Source organism: Xenopus tropicalis, chromosome 6 (assembly GCF_000004195.4).
Source record: "Xenopus tropicalis strain Nigerian chromosome 6, UCB_Xtro_10.0, whole genome shotgun sequence".
NCBI lineage: Eukaryota > Metazoa > Chordata > Amphibia > Anura > Pipidae > Xenopus > Xenopus tropicalis.
The window spans coordinates 27,825,020-27,840,758 of NC_030682.2; the positions used below are offsets into that span (position 1 = coordinate 27,825,020).

The following is a 15,739-nucleotide window of genomic DNA, read 5'->3' on the forward strand; positions in this document are numbered from 1 at the left end:
GCTAGCTCATTACTTACACTTACACTGTCCTGGCGCAATTGGAAACACAAAGTGTGTGTGGCGCCTGCTTCTTACCAGGAACATAATGATCAATGGGTGCTATAAAAGGTGTTTTTCTGTCCTTCTGCCACTCAGAATCCATTATTTCCCTGCCTTGCACTTTAATGTATTACACACCCAGGTGCCACTGGCTTACGGCACAGTCTCACACCCAAGGCAAGGAGATGTGCCCGCATGGTGCCGACAGAGTGCACCCTTCCTGCAAACCAACGCTGTATAATTACTGCCTGGAACTGCAGGTGCTATAAAGCTATGAATCATGATTTGCTTCCTGCTTCTTTAGTACAATGGAATATAGTTTAAACTGAAAAAATGTGTGTATTTACAAAGGTAAAAGCTTGGTTTCACTCCACTGACTCCTATTCCTTTATTTAGCTGGTGGACCAAGATATAAACATGCCTGGTTTATCAGTAAGTTTGGGGACTATTTAGTTTGCTTTTACATTTACAGAAAAGTGTCAGGGTGTTACTTATATAGTGAAACCCCATATAAACCCTGCACACCAGAAAAAACTTCCTTAGGGAGGTATTACAGGTATCGGACCCCTTATCCGGAAACCCATTATCCAGAAAGCTCCGAATTACAGAAAGCCCGTCTCCCATAGACTCCATTTTAATCAAATAATTCAAAATTTTAAAACTGATTTCCTTTTTCTCTGTAATAATAAAACAGTAGCTTGTAATTGATCCCAACTAAGATATAATTAATCCTTATTGGATGCAAAACAATCCTATTGGGTTTATTTAATGTTTTATTGATTTTTTAGTAGACTTAAGGTATTGAGCTCCAAATTACGGAAAGACCCCTTATCCGGAATTACCCTTGGTCCTGAGCATTCTGGATAACGGGTCCTATACCTGTATAGTTAAAAAAGCATTTTATTCATCAAAAGCATGATGTAAAAAAGTTTTTAAACTTTAACAATATATATCCATCAAGAAACAAGTACATATATACCCCCCCGCAATTTGATAAAAAAAAAGAAGATTTGAAAGCAGATACTCTGGATGAGAGAATACCCCAACGTTTCGGCTCTTCTCTCATCCAGAGTATCTGCCTTCATATATTCTTTTTTTTTTTTATCAAATTGCGGGGGGGTATGTATGTACTTGTTTCTTGATGGATATATATTGTTAAAGTTTAAAAACTTTTTTACATCATGCTTTTGATGAATAAAATGCTTTTTTAACTATAATACCTCCCTATGGAAGTGTCTTCTGGTGTGTAGGGTTTATATGGGGTTTTACTGGTATATATAATCCTCTTATGGGGGGGTTGCTAAAACCCTAGCACCTGGATGTTATATACTTTGTATACATTTTGTATTTTTTGTGGTTAAAGGGCAAGAATATTCTAGCCCGGAATGCCCTCTATTACCCTAAATTGTTACTTATTTAGTGAACAGAACATTCTTTCTTGTTATATTTGAACCAGGGACCTGCTTTATATGAGTAGAAGGTTGGGGTCCTGGTTCAATGCTTTGTTATCCCTGAGTTTTGAGGTAGCTATGTTCTGCTCAGCTACCTCTGATCTGGCCATAGGTGCTCAGAATTTACAATCCTGAGCTCACTTATATCCTGTTGTAGGCCAAGTCTGCTTGTACCTGGATATTTTGGGTTCCTGATCCTTAAATACTCCTGGTCCTGTTCCTATATTGATTCCAGGTTTGACCATGGCCTGTTCCTGTATTTTTCAAAAGGTTTTTATTCATTCATTTTATAAACAAGAAACAGTACAAGACAGTAGGCATCACATAAGCAGGGCTATACAAGTCAAAAAGTTGTAGTTTTAATTACTTGTTCCACAACTTTTTTCAGTTTGAATCTTTTCATAGGCGCCTGCCATTCATGGAAATGAGTTTATTCATGGTTTCTATAAACCAGGGGTCCCCATCCTTCCTTACTCGTGAGCCACAGACAAATGTAAAAAGACTTGGAGAGCAACACAAACACCATAAAAGTTCATGGAGGCGCCAAACAAGGGCTAAGATTGGCTATTAGGTAGCCTCTATGCACCCTACCAGCTTACAAGGGGCTTTATTTGGTAGGAAATCTTTTTTTTATTCAAATTGCCCCCAAGTCAGGAATTCAAAAACAACTACCTGGTTTGGGGGCACTGAGAGCAACATCCAAGGGGTTGGGGAGCAACATGTTACACCTGAGCCACTGGTTGGGGATCACTGCTATAAACTATAAAACCATGAAAAACCATGAAAATTCAAATGTTAGTCCCCCTAGGACTACGAGACTGCAAGTTTAAAAAAAAAAAAAAACTCAATTTTTTTTAAAATTTAGTTTTCCAAATTCATATTTTTTAGATTTATCAAATGAAAAAAACTTAAAATAAAAAACTCAACAGCTAAAACCTGGTGGGCTGCTATAGAAGACAACAGTAGTTGAACATTTATCATCCAAACTATTTTATTACATTTTTTGTAATTTATTGTAAACAGCAGAACAGAACATGACTTTTTTCTGCAAATGAGTTCTCTAGTTTGAGTTTTTTTCATAAATATGTTAGTTACCGAGAAACACTCAAATTCAAATGAATAAATACCCAGCAAATGCCAGGATTGTTGCACTATATCACTAAACTGTAATAGAGTTAAAGCAGTGTTAAACCTCCCAGTATCTATGTGTTGCCCGGGGCTGTAAGTGTAAGGTTTGATGTGGGATGATCTTCATTGAGATTAAAAAATTCCACTTTCTCTAGACAATTTAAACAACCGGTATGTGAGTTGCTGTGTGTGTTTTTATTCTCAAACTTGGTCTGGTTGAACCTGAGCGTCGGCATTGCACACTGTGCAGGCTTTGTGTATTAAAATGCAGTTTGGGTGAGATTATAAATCATTTTGTCATTCCCAGACATCAAAATTGCATCTCTTCCCACAGGAGACAACATTAAATCATACTGTCAGCCTGGGTCTCACATGTACATTGCTGAAGCAGGAGGCATCGGTGAAACCACAACCTACATCACAACTATGTCATTTAGATTTTTAGCAAAATGTCTATTTAATTTCTAGCTTGCCTAATAAATGTGACAAATGCGCTTTATCCAGCATTTAGGAAGACAAGATATTTTAGAAGAAGGATGCGCAATGTCAATGAATATTGTAAGCATCACAGTATTAAGAGAAATAGTTTTTTAATATACCCTTAACATTTGCTAAAAAAATAATATGCAACACTGTGTGCTGATTCCTCTTATGTTGAGACACGGGAAGGAGATTTCAGTGTTTTTCTCCTTTGTGACAATTATGCTAGAATCATGAACAACAGGCACTGCATTATGGGTAAAAAAAAGCTGATTTCACTCAAAATTATACCTAGCTCACTTCAGTTGTGGTCCTATGGTCCACATGGCCAAACATGGATTGATGAGAGATGCTGGCAGAATTAGTCAGCACCTTATAGGCCCATGTATGGATGTTGATCTTGCAGGTTTAAAAGTCACGGTGGACGAGGAGAGTATTGCATCATTAATGTAAACCTCATCCCAACGGCCTCTATCCCAATGTGATCCGATATTGCCCACAATTTAGTAAGGTGCTTGCATCCAAACTTGTTCCTGCACCATATGGGTACAATTGCATCCATCCTGACTATTCTGATGAATGGTGTGCAAGTGCACCTGTTGATGCTGAGGAACCCTGGAGATACCGCCACCCTTATCCTGGTGATAGCTCCAGGTTTCCCACTGTGGGTATACTAGACTTGCACCCAGCAGGTCAGATGAGATTGCTGTTTTGAATGCACATTGTAGAAGTGACACAACCTCTGCACTTGAATGCAATGGTGATGACACTGTAGGGGGAAAAAAGTCTGCACTGTGGGGGAAAAAAATTTGACGAATTGTGTCAGAAATTTATACTTTAAACACTGCACATATGGTTGTCATTTAGCCCATCGTTCTTGCCATAATTTGTGTTTGTATGCTTTGTGGAAATAAGTTATGGGGAAACAGTGAACCAAGCCCTGTGCTTTCTTATTTCCTACTTATTTCCTACTGCCTGCGTGACAACCGTGCTACCTCCTAATGGCCTCAATAGCGTGTCTTGTCACACTGTCCCCATATCTTCTGTTTCCCATGCAGGATTACTTTCTAGGTTGCTTTCCTAGATAACTGAATTGCAATCAGTGCCTCTTTATGGTTAAATCTAATCTGTTTAAAAAATTACTCATAGATTATTATCTAATCTACTTAAAGATCGTTGAAGGGCATTTTAACGAGAGTTAGGAAAAGGGCAGAGAAAGAGCAAAGTGTGCTCAATTTGTAGGACATTAAACTCATCTTTAATGCAATATTATGTCTCCCATTTACATTTTTGAAATATGTTTTGATATACAATTGACATAAGGAATTTATATTTTCAGAACAAATGAGTAAGAGGGGTTAGTCACCGGGCAGCTAGTTTATCCCCTGATTATTTTCAAATCCTCTGAAAACTCTTGTATAAAACAGGGGGCCTGTTAGGTGTTTAAAAATCTGAAGCATGTCTATCCAGCCTTTTCTAATGAATGGTGTGCAGCTGCGACTATTGATACTGGAGATCCCTGGATCTACTGCCGCCCTGGCCCTGGTGGTAACTAAACGGTTCCCACAGCATGGTGTGTCGATAGCAACTCCCTGTTCCCAGTGAATGAGATGCAAACGCAGTTTTAAACGCCTGCTCCAGAAATGACACAACACCCACAATGAAAATGCTAAGTATAAGTTACACCTGCATCAAACCACAACTGTAATTGGTAGACTTCTTGCTGATCCATTTGCTTTGGACTTCGGACTGAACCAATGAAGCAACAGAAAGGTGGTCATACATACAGCATATATTTGTTCAGCCTATGGCCTAATAGATCAAATTCTGTAGAGGATCAGTCAGTGTATGGCCGCCTTTAATCATGTCATTTTACTTCCCCATGGAAGCACATAACTTTTTGAGTATAATTAATTTTTTCCCCCAAGCAACTCAACATTAGTAAACCATACATATTGTTTTCAGACACAAAGACTATTTTTAAGGATCATACAATAACTGCCATATTGTTCTTAATAAATGTATTCTTACATATTTAATAACACAACCAAATTTGGAGCACTCGCACAGCCCCTGAACTGGGAACTGGCACTTATATTGTAGTGTCACCCACTGTGACCTACAGCACTTACATTTGCCTATTTGTGTCTGTAAGTTACCCTCCCATATAGATTGTAAGCTCTACGGGGCAGGGACCTCCATCCTCTTGTGTCTTTGACTCTTAACTTATTGCAACTGTATCTTGTATTTATTTGTATTTATTGTTATACTTTGTATTTATCTATTATTATCTTAATAATGCCCTGTTTGTATTAACGTATTCTACTGTACAGCGCTGCGTACATAAGTAGTGCTTTATAACTAAAGATATACATACATATAAATCACTGTATGTATTTGGACATTCGTTTCAAGCACTTGGTAAGAAGCAGAATCCCTAGAAGAGCAATGTAAGCGGCTGAGGGGATGCAAACAAAGCTTCAATAAATACATCTTTCTGTTACTCTGGTCACCCACACAGAAATAAAGGGGAAATGAAACTGTTTGCTGACATGTCTCTGGTGGTTTGGAGAGATGCCCCATTCGTGGAGCTCCTTGCCAGACCTTCTCTTGAACAGACAGATAATATATTGTGAGTGCTTATTTCAATGCCGCAGATTGAGCAAGTTTTCTGTGGTGGCTCCACATAAACCACATTTGTGGCATTTTAATAAAACGTAACTGGTTTTAGGTTTCCATGCTCAGTACATGTACTCATTTTGTGGTTGCGCTGCAACAGAACCAGGCACTGTGCTGCGTATTCTGGAAAGAGCACCCAAGTCTGGGCTTCTTTGTTTTATACAATTATTTAAAAAGGCATCCAAAGTGCATCAAGATTATGGGTTTAAAATTTGAAAAAATACTAATTTATGCTGATTTGTTCATACCTTTTTGCCAGAAACTGTTACTGCCTTTGTTAAAACCTTCTAAGATTTAAAATGATAAATCTGAGTTGGAACCAAACATGAAACCACTTGATTTCAAGTATTTGATAGAAGGCGTGCGAGGCGACTAAACAGAGATCTCTGGCCAGTAAACGTATTTTATTTTTCCATTAAGTACAATGAAGGCCAATGGTATAGGTATAATGTTGAATTACTTCCAATCCAGTAATCTTATTGCTTATAAGTATAAACAACCGCAAAAGATCCTCTGCACTCACCCATTATCAATATGTAGAAATAGGACATTAAGACATTCTGTGCTTCAGCTACTAATATGTATTTTGTGGTCACAGCCTCATTGCACCCCCGCCTAATGGTTTACAATTTAGTGGTTGAGCACAACTTTCCCTTTTTCTTGTGTTATTGTTTATACAGGAGCAGTGGCCAGCTCCATGTTGTAGCCTCCACTCTTCCCAGCTACAGTCAGGTGATCCCAATGGAGCAAATAAGAGGGCAACCATATGGGAGTTTTAACCTTATAAGCAAGTATGTTGCAGGTAAAACTTAGTCCCTTTGCTCAGTACTAATCTTAAATTACTTATATAGGTCAGTGTAGGACTGGCCAGAAGGGATGACTTTGACGTAGTTGGCCAGCTTGAAGTATGTTGCAATGTACGGACAAACAATCCCTCTTTTGGGTCTGGGGGGGAGGGCATTTCTTAGTAGCTGAATGCACAGACATGTCTTAATGTCCTATTTCTACATATTGATAATGGGTGAGTGCAGAGGAAATTTTGCGGTTGTTTATATGTATTTTGTGGTCACAGCCTCATTGCACCCCCGCCTAATGGTTTACAATTTAATGGTTGAGCACAACTTTCCCTTTTTCTTGTGTTATTGCTTATAAGTATGAATTGCTCAGTTCCCCTCATTGGATTGGTAGTGTCTAGGGATGAGCAAATTGTTTTGGATGATAGAGAATGCAGCGAAATTCATGTTTTTGCTAACTGAGGACATTTTTACCAGCATTTTTGTTTGGCTGGAAAAAATGCCTCTGCGTATAATGTACTTTGGGTGCCATAATTAATTTCCTCTCATAGTATAATGTGCTTGTAGTGCCTGCATTCACAAGTCTCAGTGTTAATTGTACTTGTGGTATCAATAGCCCCGTGTCAGCGCCTCTCACTATATAATGTGCTTACGGTGCCAGTTTCTGCTGCTCTGCCCAAATATATGACGATATGCTGATGCAATTAACCATTTCTGTGTTGGTATAATGTGCTGTGAATGACAATTGCAATGTCTCCATGGCAGTGAGTGCTGCTAAAACATGCTACAAATCAACCCTGTCCTGATACCCATGAATGTATTATGTCTTATGCAGCATCTGCCATATACTCCAAGATGCAACCCTAAAAGACTATTCTTACCCTCTTTGAACAAAAACGAAACTCACAAAACTCTCTCTATAACTTTATGGAAAGTAAATAAACTAAAACTTATTTACCTGGTATATAGCTCCCTTGTTCCATCAATTTCTACTTTTAAGCAGAAATTTAGTAAATGGTGCCAGGTTTGCTGAGGTCATATAACCCATACATAGCAACCAGCCATCAGTTGGCTAACTGCACTTATAATCTTACAATCGTTTTGTCTTTGGTTACCAGACTAAGCAAATGGTTTTTCTGAAAATTTGGTGGAAAGAGACGTTAAAGTGGGTGAAGTCTAAAGGGCTTGACCACAAAAAGTGGGAGTGGCCAAAATGTCCTCTCTCTCTCTCTCCTGGCCCCCCCAACCAAAAACATTTTCTGCTACCTATGATTAAGATGATTTATTAGATGACTGCTAATACAGAAATAAAATACAGTATACTATTTGAGGTTGGGATGGCCACTTTAGGGTAATGGCACACTGGATTTATTTCCCACGGTTAAATGTCAGCTACAGTGGGTGACAAATGCTCACCAGTGGGAAGGCATACATGTCCCTTTGTTTATAAAATTAATAAATCAGCCTCACTTTCCTTCTCTTGAATTCTTTTCTATGCTCCATCAATTTTTTTTCTTTTTGCCTTAAAATAATCTCTCTCGCTTTTCTCTGACTCCGGATCTTGCCAAGTTCCACACCTTGAGTTTTATACTCCCTATTAGTTTGAGACTCTAATGTACAGAGCCTCCCCTACCCATTGAATCAGTCATCCTTTTATAGTGCAGCACTGTGCAATACATTGGCCCTTTATACATGAATTTGCTATATAAGTAATAATAATGATTACAGCTTTCAGTGGCCACTTCTATGCATACAGCACTGCTATAGTAGAGTGCAGGCATGGAGCCTAGACCAGATGTCAGCTGTGATGTCCTGGGGCTCACTCCAACCCCAGCCATAGAAAAGGGCTCATTTACAAAAAATGGATCAAGGTGCAAAGTGGAAAAAATTGTACAATAATAAAAGCTACAGGCCATTTGTTGTACAGTGCTAGTGGAATGTATAAGCCATAAAGTGAATTTGGTGGGTGGGAGTACATCTGGCAGATAGTGATTGTTCTTTGTGTACATAATGTGAGATTGAATTCTAGGGACTTTTCATTAATATACTAGGGACTCCTTATACAGCATCAAATCCACTTCAAACAAATAACCCTCATAGGATTTTACTTGTAAGCGTGAGTATGTTCTTAAGTAATATTTGCAAGGAAACGTGATGCGAGCTGAAACATGACCTTTGATAGCCTATAGCATTCATTGATCCAGACTGTTAGCAATGAAATTGTATTCCCTCTCCAAAGCTCTGCTGATTATTTGTAGTATTATTGAAAAGGGCCCAGACAATGATAGCTGCAACAGTTATAACTGCATAACTAAAATCAGTGTGTGCTTTAACCTATCCCAAATGCTTCAAAAGTTGCTTGGATCAATCAAAAAAGTAAAAAAATCCTTGATGGAGAAGGACCTAGGGGTACTAGTATAGACTGTATAGACTAATGGGGTGGGAGGGCTCCTTGTGTCATGCAACTTAGCTAATAAAGAGTATATAAGATCTATACCCCAGCCTAGAACAATATATCACATGTAAAGCCTGCTTCATTCTAAATACAGCTTTTTCATAAAAATATAGGTTTAGTATGTGCCATTGGGTAATCCTAAATAGAAAATTGCTATTTTAAGTACTAAGCCGCCCCCTGGGATCATACAATTCACAGTGCAAACAAAAAAACCAAGGGCACACATGGGTTAGGTCACATCAGCCAATTAATGGACAAAATGATGTCTGATACTCACACACTCTGTTATTCCCACACATTTCCTCTGAGGGCACACACAGCCCATAACAAAATGGTGGCTTAAGTGGAAAGATGTACAAGGGCAATATTTACTGATATATATATATATATATTCCAGTTGGTAAAATACTTTAATAGGCCACTTAATATGATATAAACTACTGTATCTGTTGGTTGAGTATTCGTTGTGGGGGTATAGTTTTCCTTTAAGAGGCAATAAGCTGAATCCGCTTGGATGAGTGGTGAAAGTCCAGTTGCTTTAGACTTATCACTACTAGATACTGTAGTTATATAATGACACTGGGTTGGGGGTATCATGATCCTTCCATAGGCTAATTACAAATGGAAACAGTACTCCACTCAGGTGGGTTGCATTTGGGCCTTGGGCATTTTCTCTAGCTAGTTTGTTTATTTGTTTAGTAATACTGACATGTTCCTTTGGATTTTCATAGGAATGTGTCAGTGTCCTTTTAAAGCAAATGGAAACCCAAAAAGGAATCTTTTTGAACGATGAAATTCTAAGCAATCCAACATATATTAATAAAAAAACTGCATTTCAGTAATTGCTACTGAAAGAAATATCTGTCTCCCCGCTCTATTCCCTGCATTGCTCATTAGCAGACCTGCGAAGGAGAATACTGTACATTGAGAAGGCATTGTCAGAAATGAAGTCTTGCATGGAGGACAGCTCCTACTTTAGTGTTTTAAACGTCACAAGCAGCGGATATAGACAGACAGTAACTAATTCAATTGCAATTGAATACAAATACATTTGAGACCTTTGCAAATGTGCAATTAATGCCATAGAAGGGTGCTCCGTACCTATAAGGTAGCAGGAGCCTTGACGGTGCTAGGAACAGCAGGGGAAGTGGAAGGGGTTAATTATAGAGGCTAAGACTGGGGGGAAGGAGGGCTTGCAAGTAAGAGGAGGGACCAGGATAAGGAAACTAACAGCAGCGGAAGAGGCGGTACCATTACCTTATGGAGAGTCAAGGAGCATTGTCCCGCCCACCCGCCCTTGAATACAAGCAAGGTGGACTGTGTTGGGGGGGTTCGTTTATGCCGTCACAGCTTGCGGTAGGAATGCTTGCTGGAAGGTGGGGGCTAAGTCCCAGTTTTGGCACAGGGGTGTCAAAAGGTGGAGGGTAACCTCCTCGGACAAGGGTCCCAGGAGAGTAGTGGATTCTGGTTGCCTGCTCTCACTTGCCCACCTGAAGCTGCTGCGGAAGGTGGCCGGCATGGCAGGCAGCCATGGTTGGTGGTTTGGAGTGGGCAAGCATTCCAATGGGTTATTGTTAAAATGTTGATCATTTTATAAATTATTTTGTATTTATATATTTACATATTTTCTGTTAATAAAGCTGTGGCCTGTTATATCCCATCCTGGACGTCATTATTGTCTCTGAGGTACCGGGGGTGGGGAAAAAGAGCTTAAGGTAAGGGAGCCTGCGTAATTGACGCTGCACTGTCAAGCGAGCTGCCTATTCCACTTGTTGGTATGTTCCTGCTATGCACCACTACTCTCCAGTCACACCAAGTAAACCTCTCAGCTTGCAGATAAAAAAGGTGGGGGTTAGTGCTTCCTTACTGTATAAAGGAATAACCAGGATAGCATGCAACAGGTAGCAGAATATAGAAGGGATACAGTATGGAGCAGGGACCAGTTACAGTAGGGGAACACAAGGAAGCATCCCCTACATTGAGACATCAAACTAAATCTAGCGGATGCATTCAGCTCATCTAATTTGCTGTTTCAGCTGAAAGACATATTAGATATAAGAACACCATAAGTAATTTGTATCACTGTTCATCTGTTAAAACAGGATTTGGTAATAGCTACTGTAAGACAACATTATTCTGCTTAATGCCTAGTCTTTTTATCCTCTCTGTCATATATTTCCTTTTAATGGAAGCCATTTATCCATTGTGTAATTCTGAAGCAGCTTAGTCATGGCCTATCAGTGAGAAAGTGGAGTCATGTAATCAGGGATGAGCAAAAGTTTGTAGGCCATATACATATTCTATGTGCCTTTTATTCTTTAGGGAGCCATTTTTCTTTGCTACATAGAAAACAATGTTGACACCAGAGATGCAGAATATCAGGATCATGAAATCATATATATCAGCCAGACAGGTCATTCTGGCTTGATTAATGACTACAGCATGGAAACAGGTTGCAAAATATTCTGAAAGTGTAGTGGAGTCTAATCTCAAGCAGCCTTGTAGTCTATCATGCTCATACCTAGTAAAACAGCAACACCACAATATTGTAAGGATGAATTCAAAGAAAGAATAAATGAATGTACTTTAAATATGTATTTTGTTAATATATATGTGTTGGGGGGGGGGGGAATCAATGAAAGAAGGCACAATATTTGGCTCAAAAGCAAAAGTTTGTTTATATTTACTTCCATCATATGTACCTATTCTTAGCCACCAAAGTGTTGCTCTAGCCTTAATTCCAGAAGGTTTGTTGTATCAGTGAATTTGTTATAGTGCTATACAGCCATTATTACACATATTTATTATAGTGTGGAAGCCAACACCACTGTGATGTTGCCCACAGCAACCAATCAGCAATTAAATTTGAACCATCACCTACAAAATCAAAGATCTGATTGGTTGCTATGTGCAACATCATCAGTGTTGTTGGCTTTCACACTATAATAAATATTACACTGGAGCAGTAATGTTGCCCATAGCAACCAATCAGATCTTTGCTTTTTTTTCTAACTTGTAGGTGATTGTTTAAATCTAATTGCTCATTGGTTGCTACCAGTGCTATTTATCTCCATTAATACTAAAAACACACCCTAAGAGGGATTTCAATTAGGTTATTTAATAATGAAGTTGAACCTCCCTCCACTAAATTTTAAAATACTTTTGGGGATAGACCATTAGTGAGGTTGGCACTGATTGTGGCGATTAGGCCTGGATGACATTCCAATTCATCCCACAGGTGTTCAGCTACATTGCAGTCTGGGCTCTGTGAAGACCAATAAGATTCTTCCACTGCCACTTTTTTAAAACCATTCTGATGGGACATAATTTTGTGCATGGGGGCATGAATTCTAGCTGAAGACATGTGTTTGGATGCTTTTGGCCATGAATTATAATGTATAATCTCACACAGAAAATGAATCACTGGATTGTAAAAAGGACTGAAAGAGTCAATTGAAATCTTTATACATAGGGCTAAGTAGTCTAGGGCCACTAGGAAATAGCTATTGGCCCAGTGATGTCCCTGATGATACCTATGGAACTATGGACTGCAGCATGGGCAGCCAGGTTGGTACTGCAATGCACATCAGATCTGTATTTCCCACTTCAAGGCACACAATGACAAGTCTGCAAGTTTCTAATCTGTCTTCAACTGAAACTTTCCCACAGATAAAACCCAGGTTGGCAGAGTTTCGCCTTTGCACAGTAAAGCCACTTGATGAGTCCAGAAAGGCCTTGGTATAGGAGGGAATGTTACCTGCACAATGGAACGTCATTTTCCAAGATGCATACGCCTGCATTCTTGCAATATCCATTTGGACAAACTGTAAAAATAACAGAGAGATGTTATACTTTAAATATACAGGTATGGGATCTCTTATCCAAAATGCTTGGGACCTGGGGTTTTCTGCATAAGGGATCTTTTGGTCATTTTGATCAGCATACCTTATATCTACTAAAAAATAATTTAAACATTAGGTAAACCCAATAGGATGGTTTTGCCTCCAATTTAAAAAAAAATAGATTTGTGGGAGGTGGCCTCTTTGTAATTCAGAGCTTTCTGGATAATGGGTTTTGTGATAATAGATCACATATTTCTAATATATTTCCAACAAGGCTCTGTAATTTTCATCCAAAAGGAGTACTGGGTCATTCCCTAAAAATGTTTTTAATTTGTATAAAACAATAAAAAAAAGAATATCAGAGTTCTAACAAGCATTCCATGTTTACCACCTGACAAATCTATATCAAATACAAACTTGTTTTAGTCATGTTTCACAGTTTTCTACAGCCCCCTCTTTTCTGCTGATTCCCTGCACATACTCTGTGCTGCTGGCACTTACCTGAGCTGAGGGACCCACTCACAATATACTGTATATACAGAATATAAATGTCATAATACAGGGCAGATTAGTAATTAATTCAGATTCACATTGGCAGATCTGAAACCAGTGCAGTTAGCATCAGAATTTAATAATCAACCCTGTAGCCTTAGCTTCTATGACAAATCTTATTTTCTGCTTGGTGATTTGCAAGGAGCCCTAAGATTAGCTTTTGCAACTGCTGCCCAGAGCCCACTGAGCATGTGCAGTGTCACTGACACTTCTAACAAAATCCAGGATGGTGACCTCTGTGCACAACTTTGAACATTACTGTATAGAGATTCTGATCCTTTAGACTGATGCTGTGAGGTAAGCATATAAAATACTGCCTTTCTAGGCATATTGGTTTTAAAGATTTAGTTCCCCTCTCTGTAATTGTGTACTTAGTTTGCAGGTGCAAGGGTATGATAATTGCTGATGATTTCCTGTAGAGAACATTCCCTTTTGGAGCAGTTGAATATATATATATATATTGGTGGACAGTGCCATATTGGTTGCATCTCCTGAGCCAGGTTCTGATTTTTATATATATATTTATATTTAAACCATTACTGTTAATGACTGCAGCCATTTAAAGTGCAAAAGTAAATACAGTGAATGAGATTTGGGATGTGCCGAAAGGGTAACTAATGCAGTTCCAGTTCTTGCATTGCCCATATATTATCACTTATTTTTATGCTGATTTAATGATTAGCTCTAAAAGTAAATATCAATTCCACACAATGTAGATGAGTGCTGATTGGTAGTTAATACCTTTCACTGCTGCAAGCACACTAGGTGTTTTAATGAGCGACCATAAACTGTCTCCAGACAGAAGGCAGAAGGTGCCTTAAAAGTATATCACTGCTTATTAAAGATGAATGAGATTTTCGGCTAACAAAAACATTTCCGGGATTTACAAGCAGAGAAATGCAGCTATGATACAGTTTTATTTCCATTGTGCTTTTTTATATCAGAATCTATCCTCTGAGAAAATGATACCCATTTATCTTAGTAAATACACTCATATTTACTGTTCGTCTGTTATAAATTATATAAAAGGACCAGCGCACGGTACTTAGGGAACATAAGGGAAATATTACTTCACAAATGGAATGAAATAAAAAGGCATCTTTTTCCACTAAACCAGATCCAGTGGGATTCTGTGATGTGTTGAACGTGTAGTATTCTGCCCCACATCTATCTAGCAGGCAAGCCAATATGTCAGTGTCTGCATGTATTAAGCCTGCAGTTTCAGGGAGATGCTTCTTGCCCTAATGCTGGCTGTGTTTAGGCACCTGTGCTGCCACTTAGGGATCAAGTAACTAACCTAAAAGCTCCATGGTATCTGTTATGTTACTGCCAAATTGAACATGTTCCTCGTGAATACGGATTAACTATGAGATCCTTTTTAACATTTAAATGGAAATGAAATTCAATTGAAACAGTCCAGGGATATCCTTTGAGACTGGGTGGTAGATAAACTCTACAGGAGCATTTCTGGGTCTGCTGTTACTTGGGGCAGAAGAACCAACGCTACCACTCAAGGGAACCTTGGCCGGAATGTCCATCTGTCCCTCCCTCACTCCACACTCCACTGTCCTGGTCCCCCTTTGAGTTATCCCCTCCTGCCCTGTTCCGACTAACCTGCATTGGTGACTGATTTCGACAGCTCCCAAAATCTTGTTGCCCCAGGTCCAGGCCTTTGAGGATTTCCATTATTTCCATTATCCAGCAAACCTACCAGTGCAAATTACTGGGTGTCTATCTCTGCAAAGAAGTTGAAGCAAGCATGGTGTAGATTCTGCACACTTTATGCCACAAGCATGTGGACAACCCTTCCTATTACTGGAATTGCTATCATGCAGTGCCATTTTTGACAATGCTGTGCTTCTCACTTTACAGCAACATTTTGGGAAAGGTTTTTTCCTGTCCCGGTACCATAATGCCCTCATGCATAAAATAAGGTCTGTCCCGAATGGGTTTGCCAAGACTGGACCATTGCCACTGCAATCAGTGCCCAATCTCACTTATGCTATTGTGGCTGAATGGAAGCAAACCCCACCAAGTATGTTCCAAAATGTATTGGGAAGCCTCAAACAAGGCAGACAAGTAGAGACTCCTATAGCAGTACATGGTAGTGATTGGGAATGAAATGTTGGATGAGCAGATGTCCACATATTTTTGGCAATCTAGTCCACAAAACTCATGTAATATCTAACACTAGAACTATGTATTTAAAAGGGATGTAATTATTTCCATTTGGATTCCCTTGCTCTTTAAATTAACCATCTTCCTCTTATGGAACCATCTCTATCAGACCTATGCCCATCATTTTACTGGTATGTAACA

The 15,739-nt window shown here is 39.0% G+C and overlaps 1 protein-coding gene across 1 annotated transcript in view; it reads right to left on the minus strand.

The window, feature by feature from the left end:
* malrd1 (MAM and LDL receptor class A domain containing 1) overlaps nt 1-15,739 on the minus strand; it is a 229,223-nt gene that overhangs the window by 22,086 nt on the left and 191,398 nt on the right. The window contains 1 exon segment of the mRNA NM_001310114.1: nt 12,784-12,850. Within this exon segment, the coding sequence (NP_001297043.1) occupies nt 12,784-12,850 (67 nt within the window).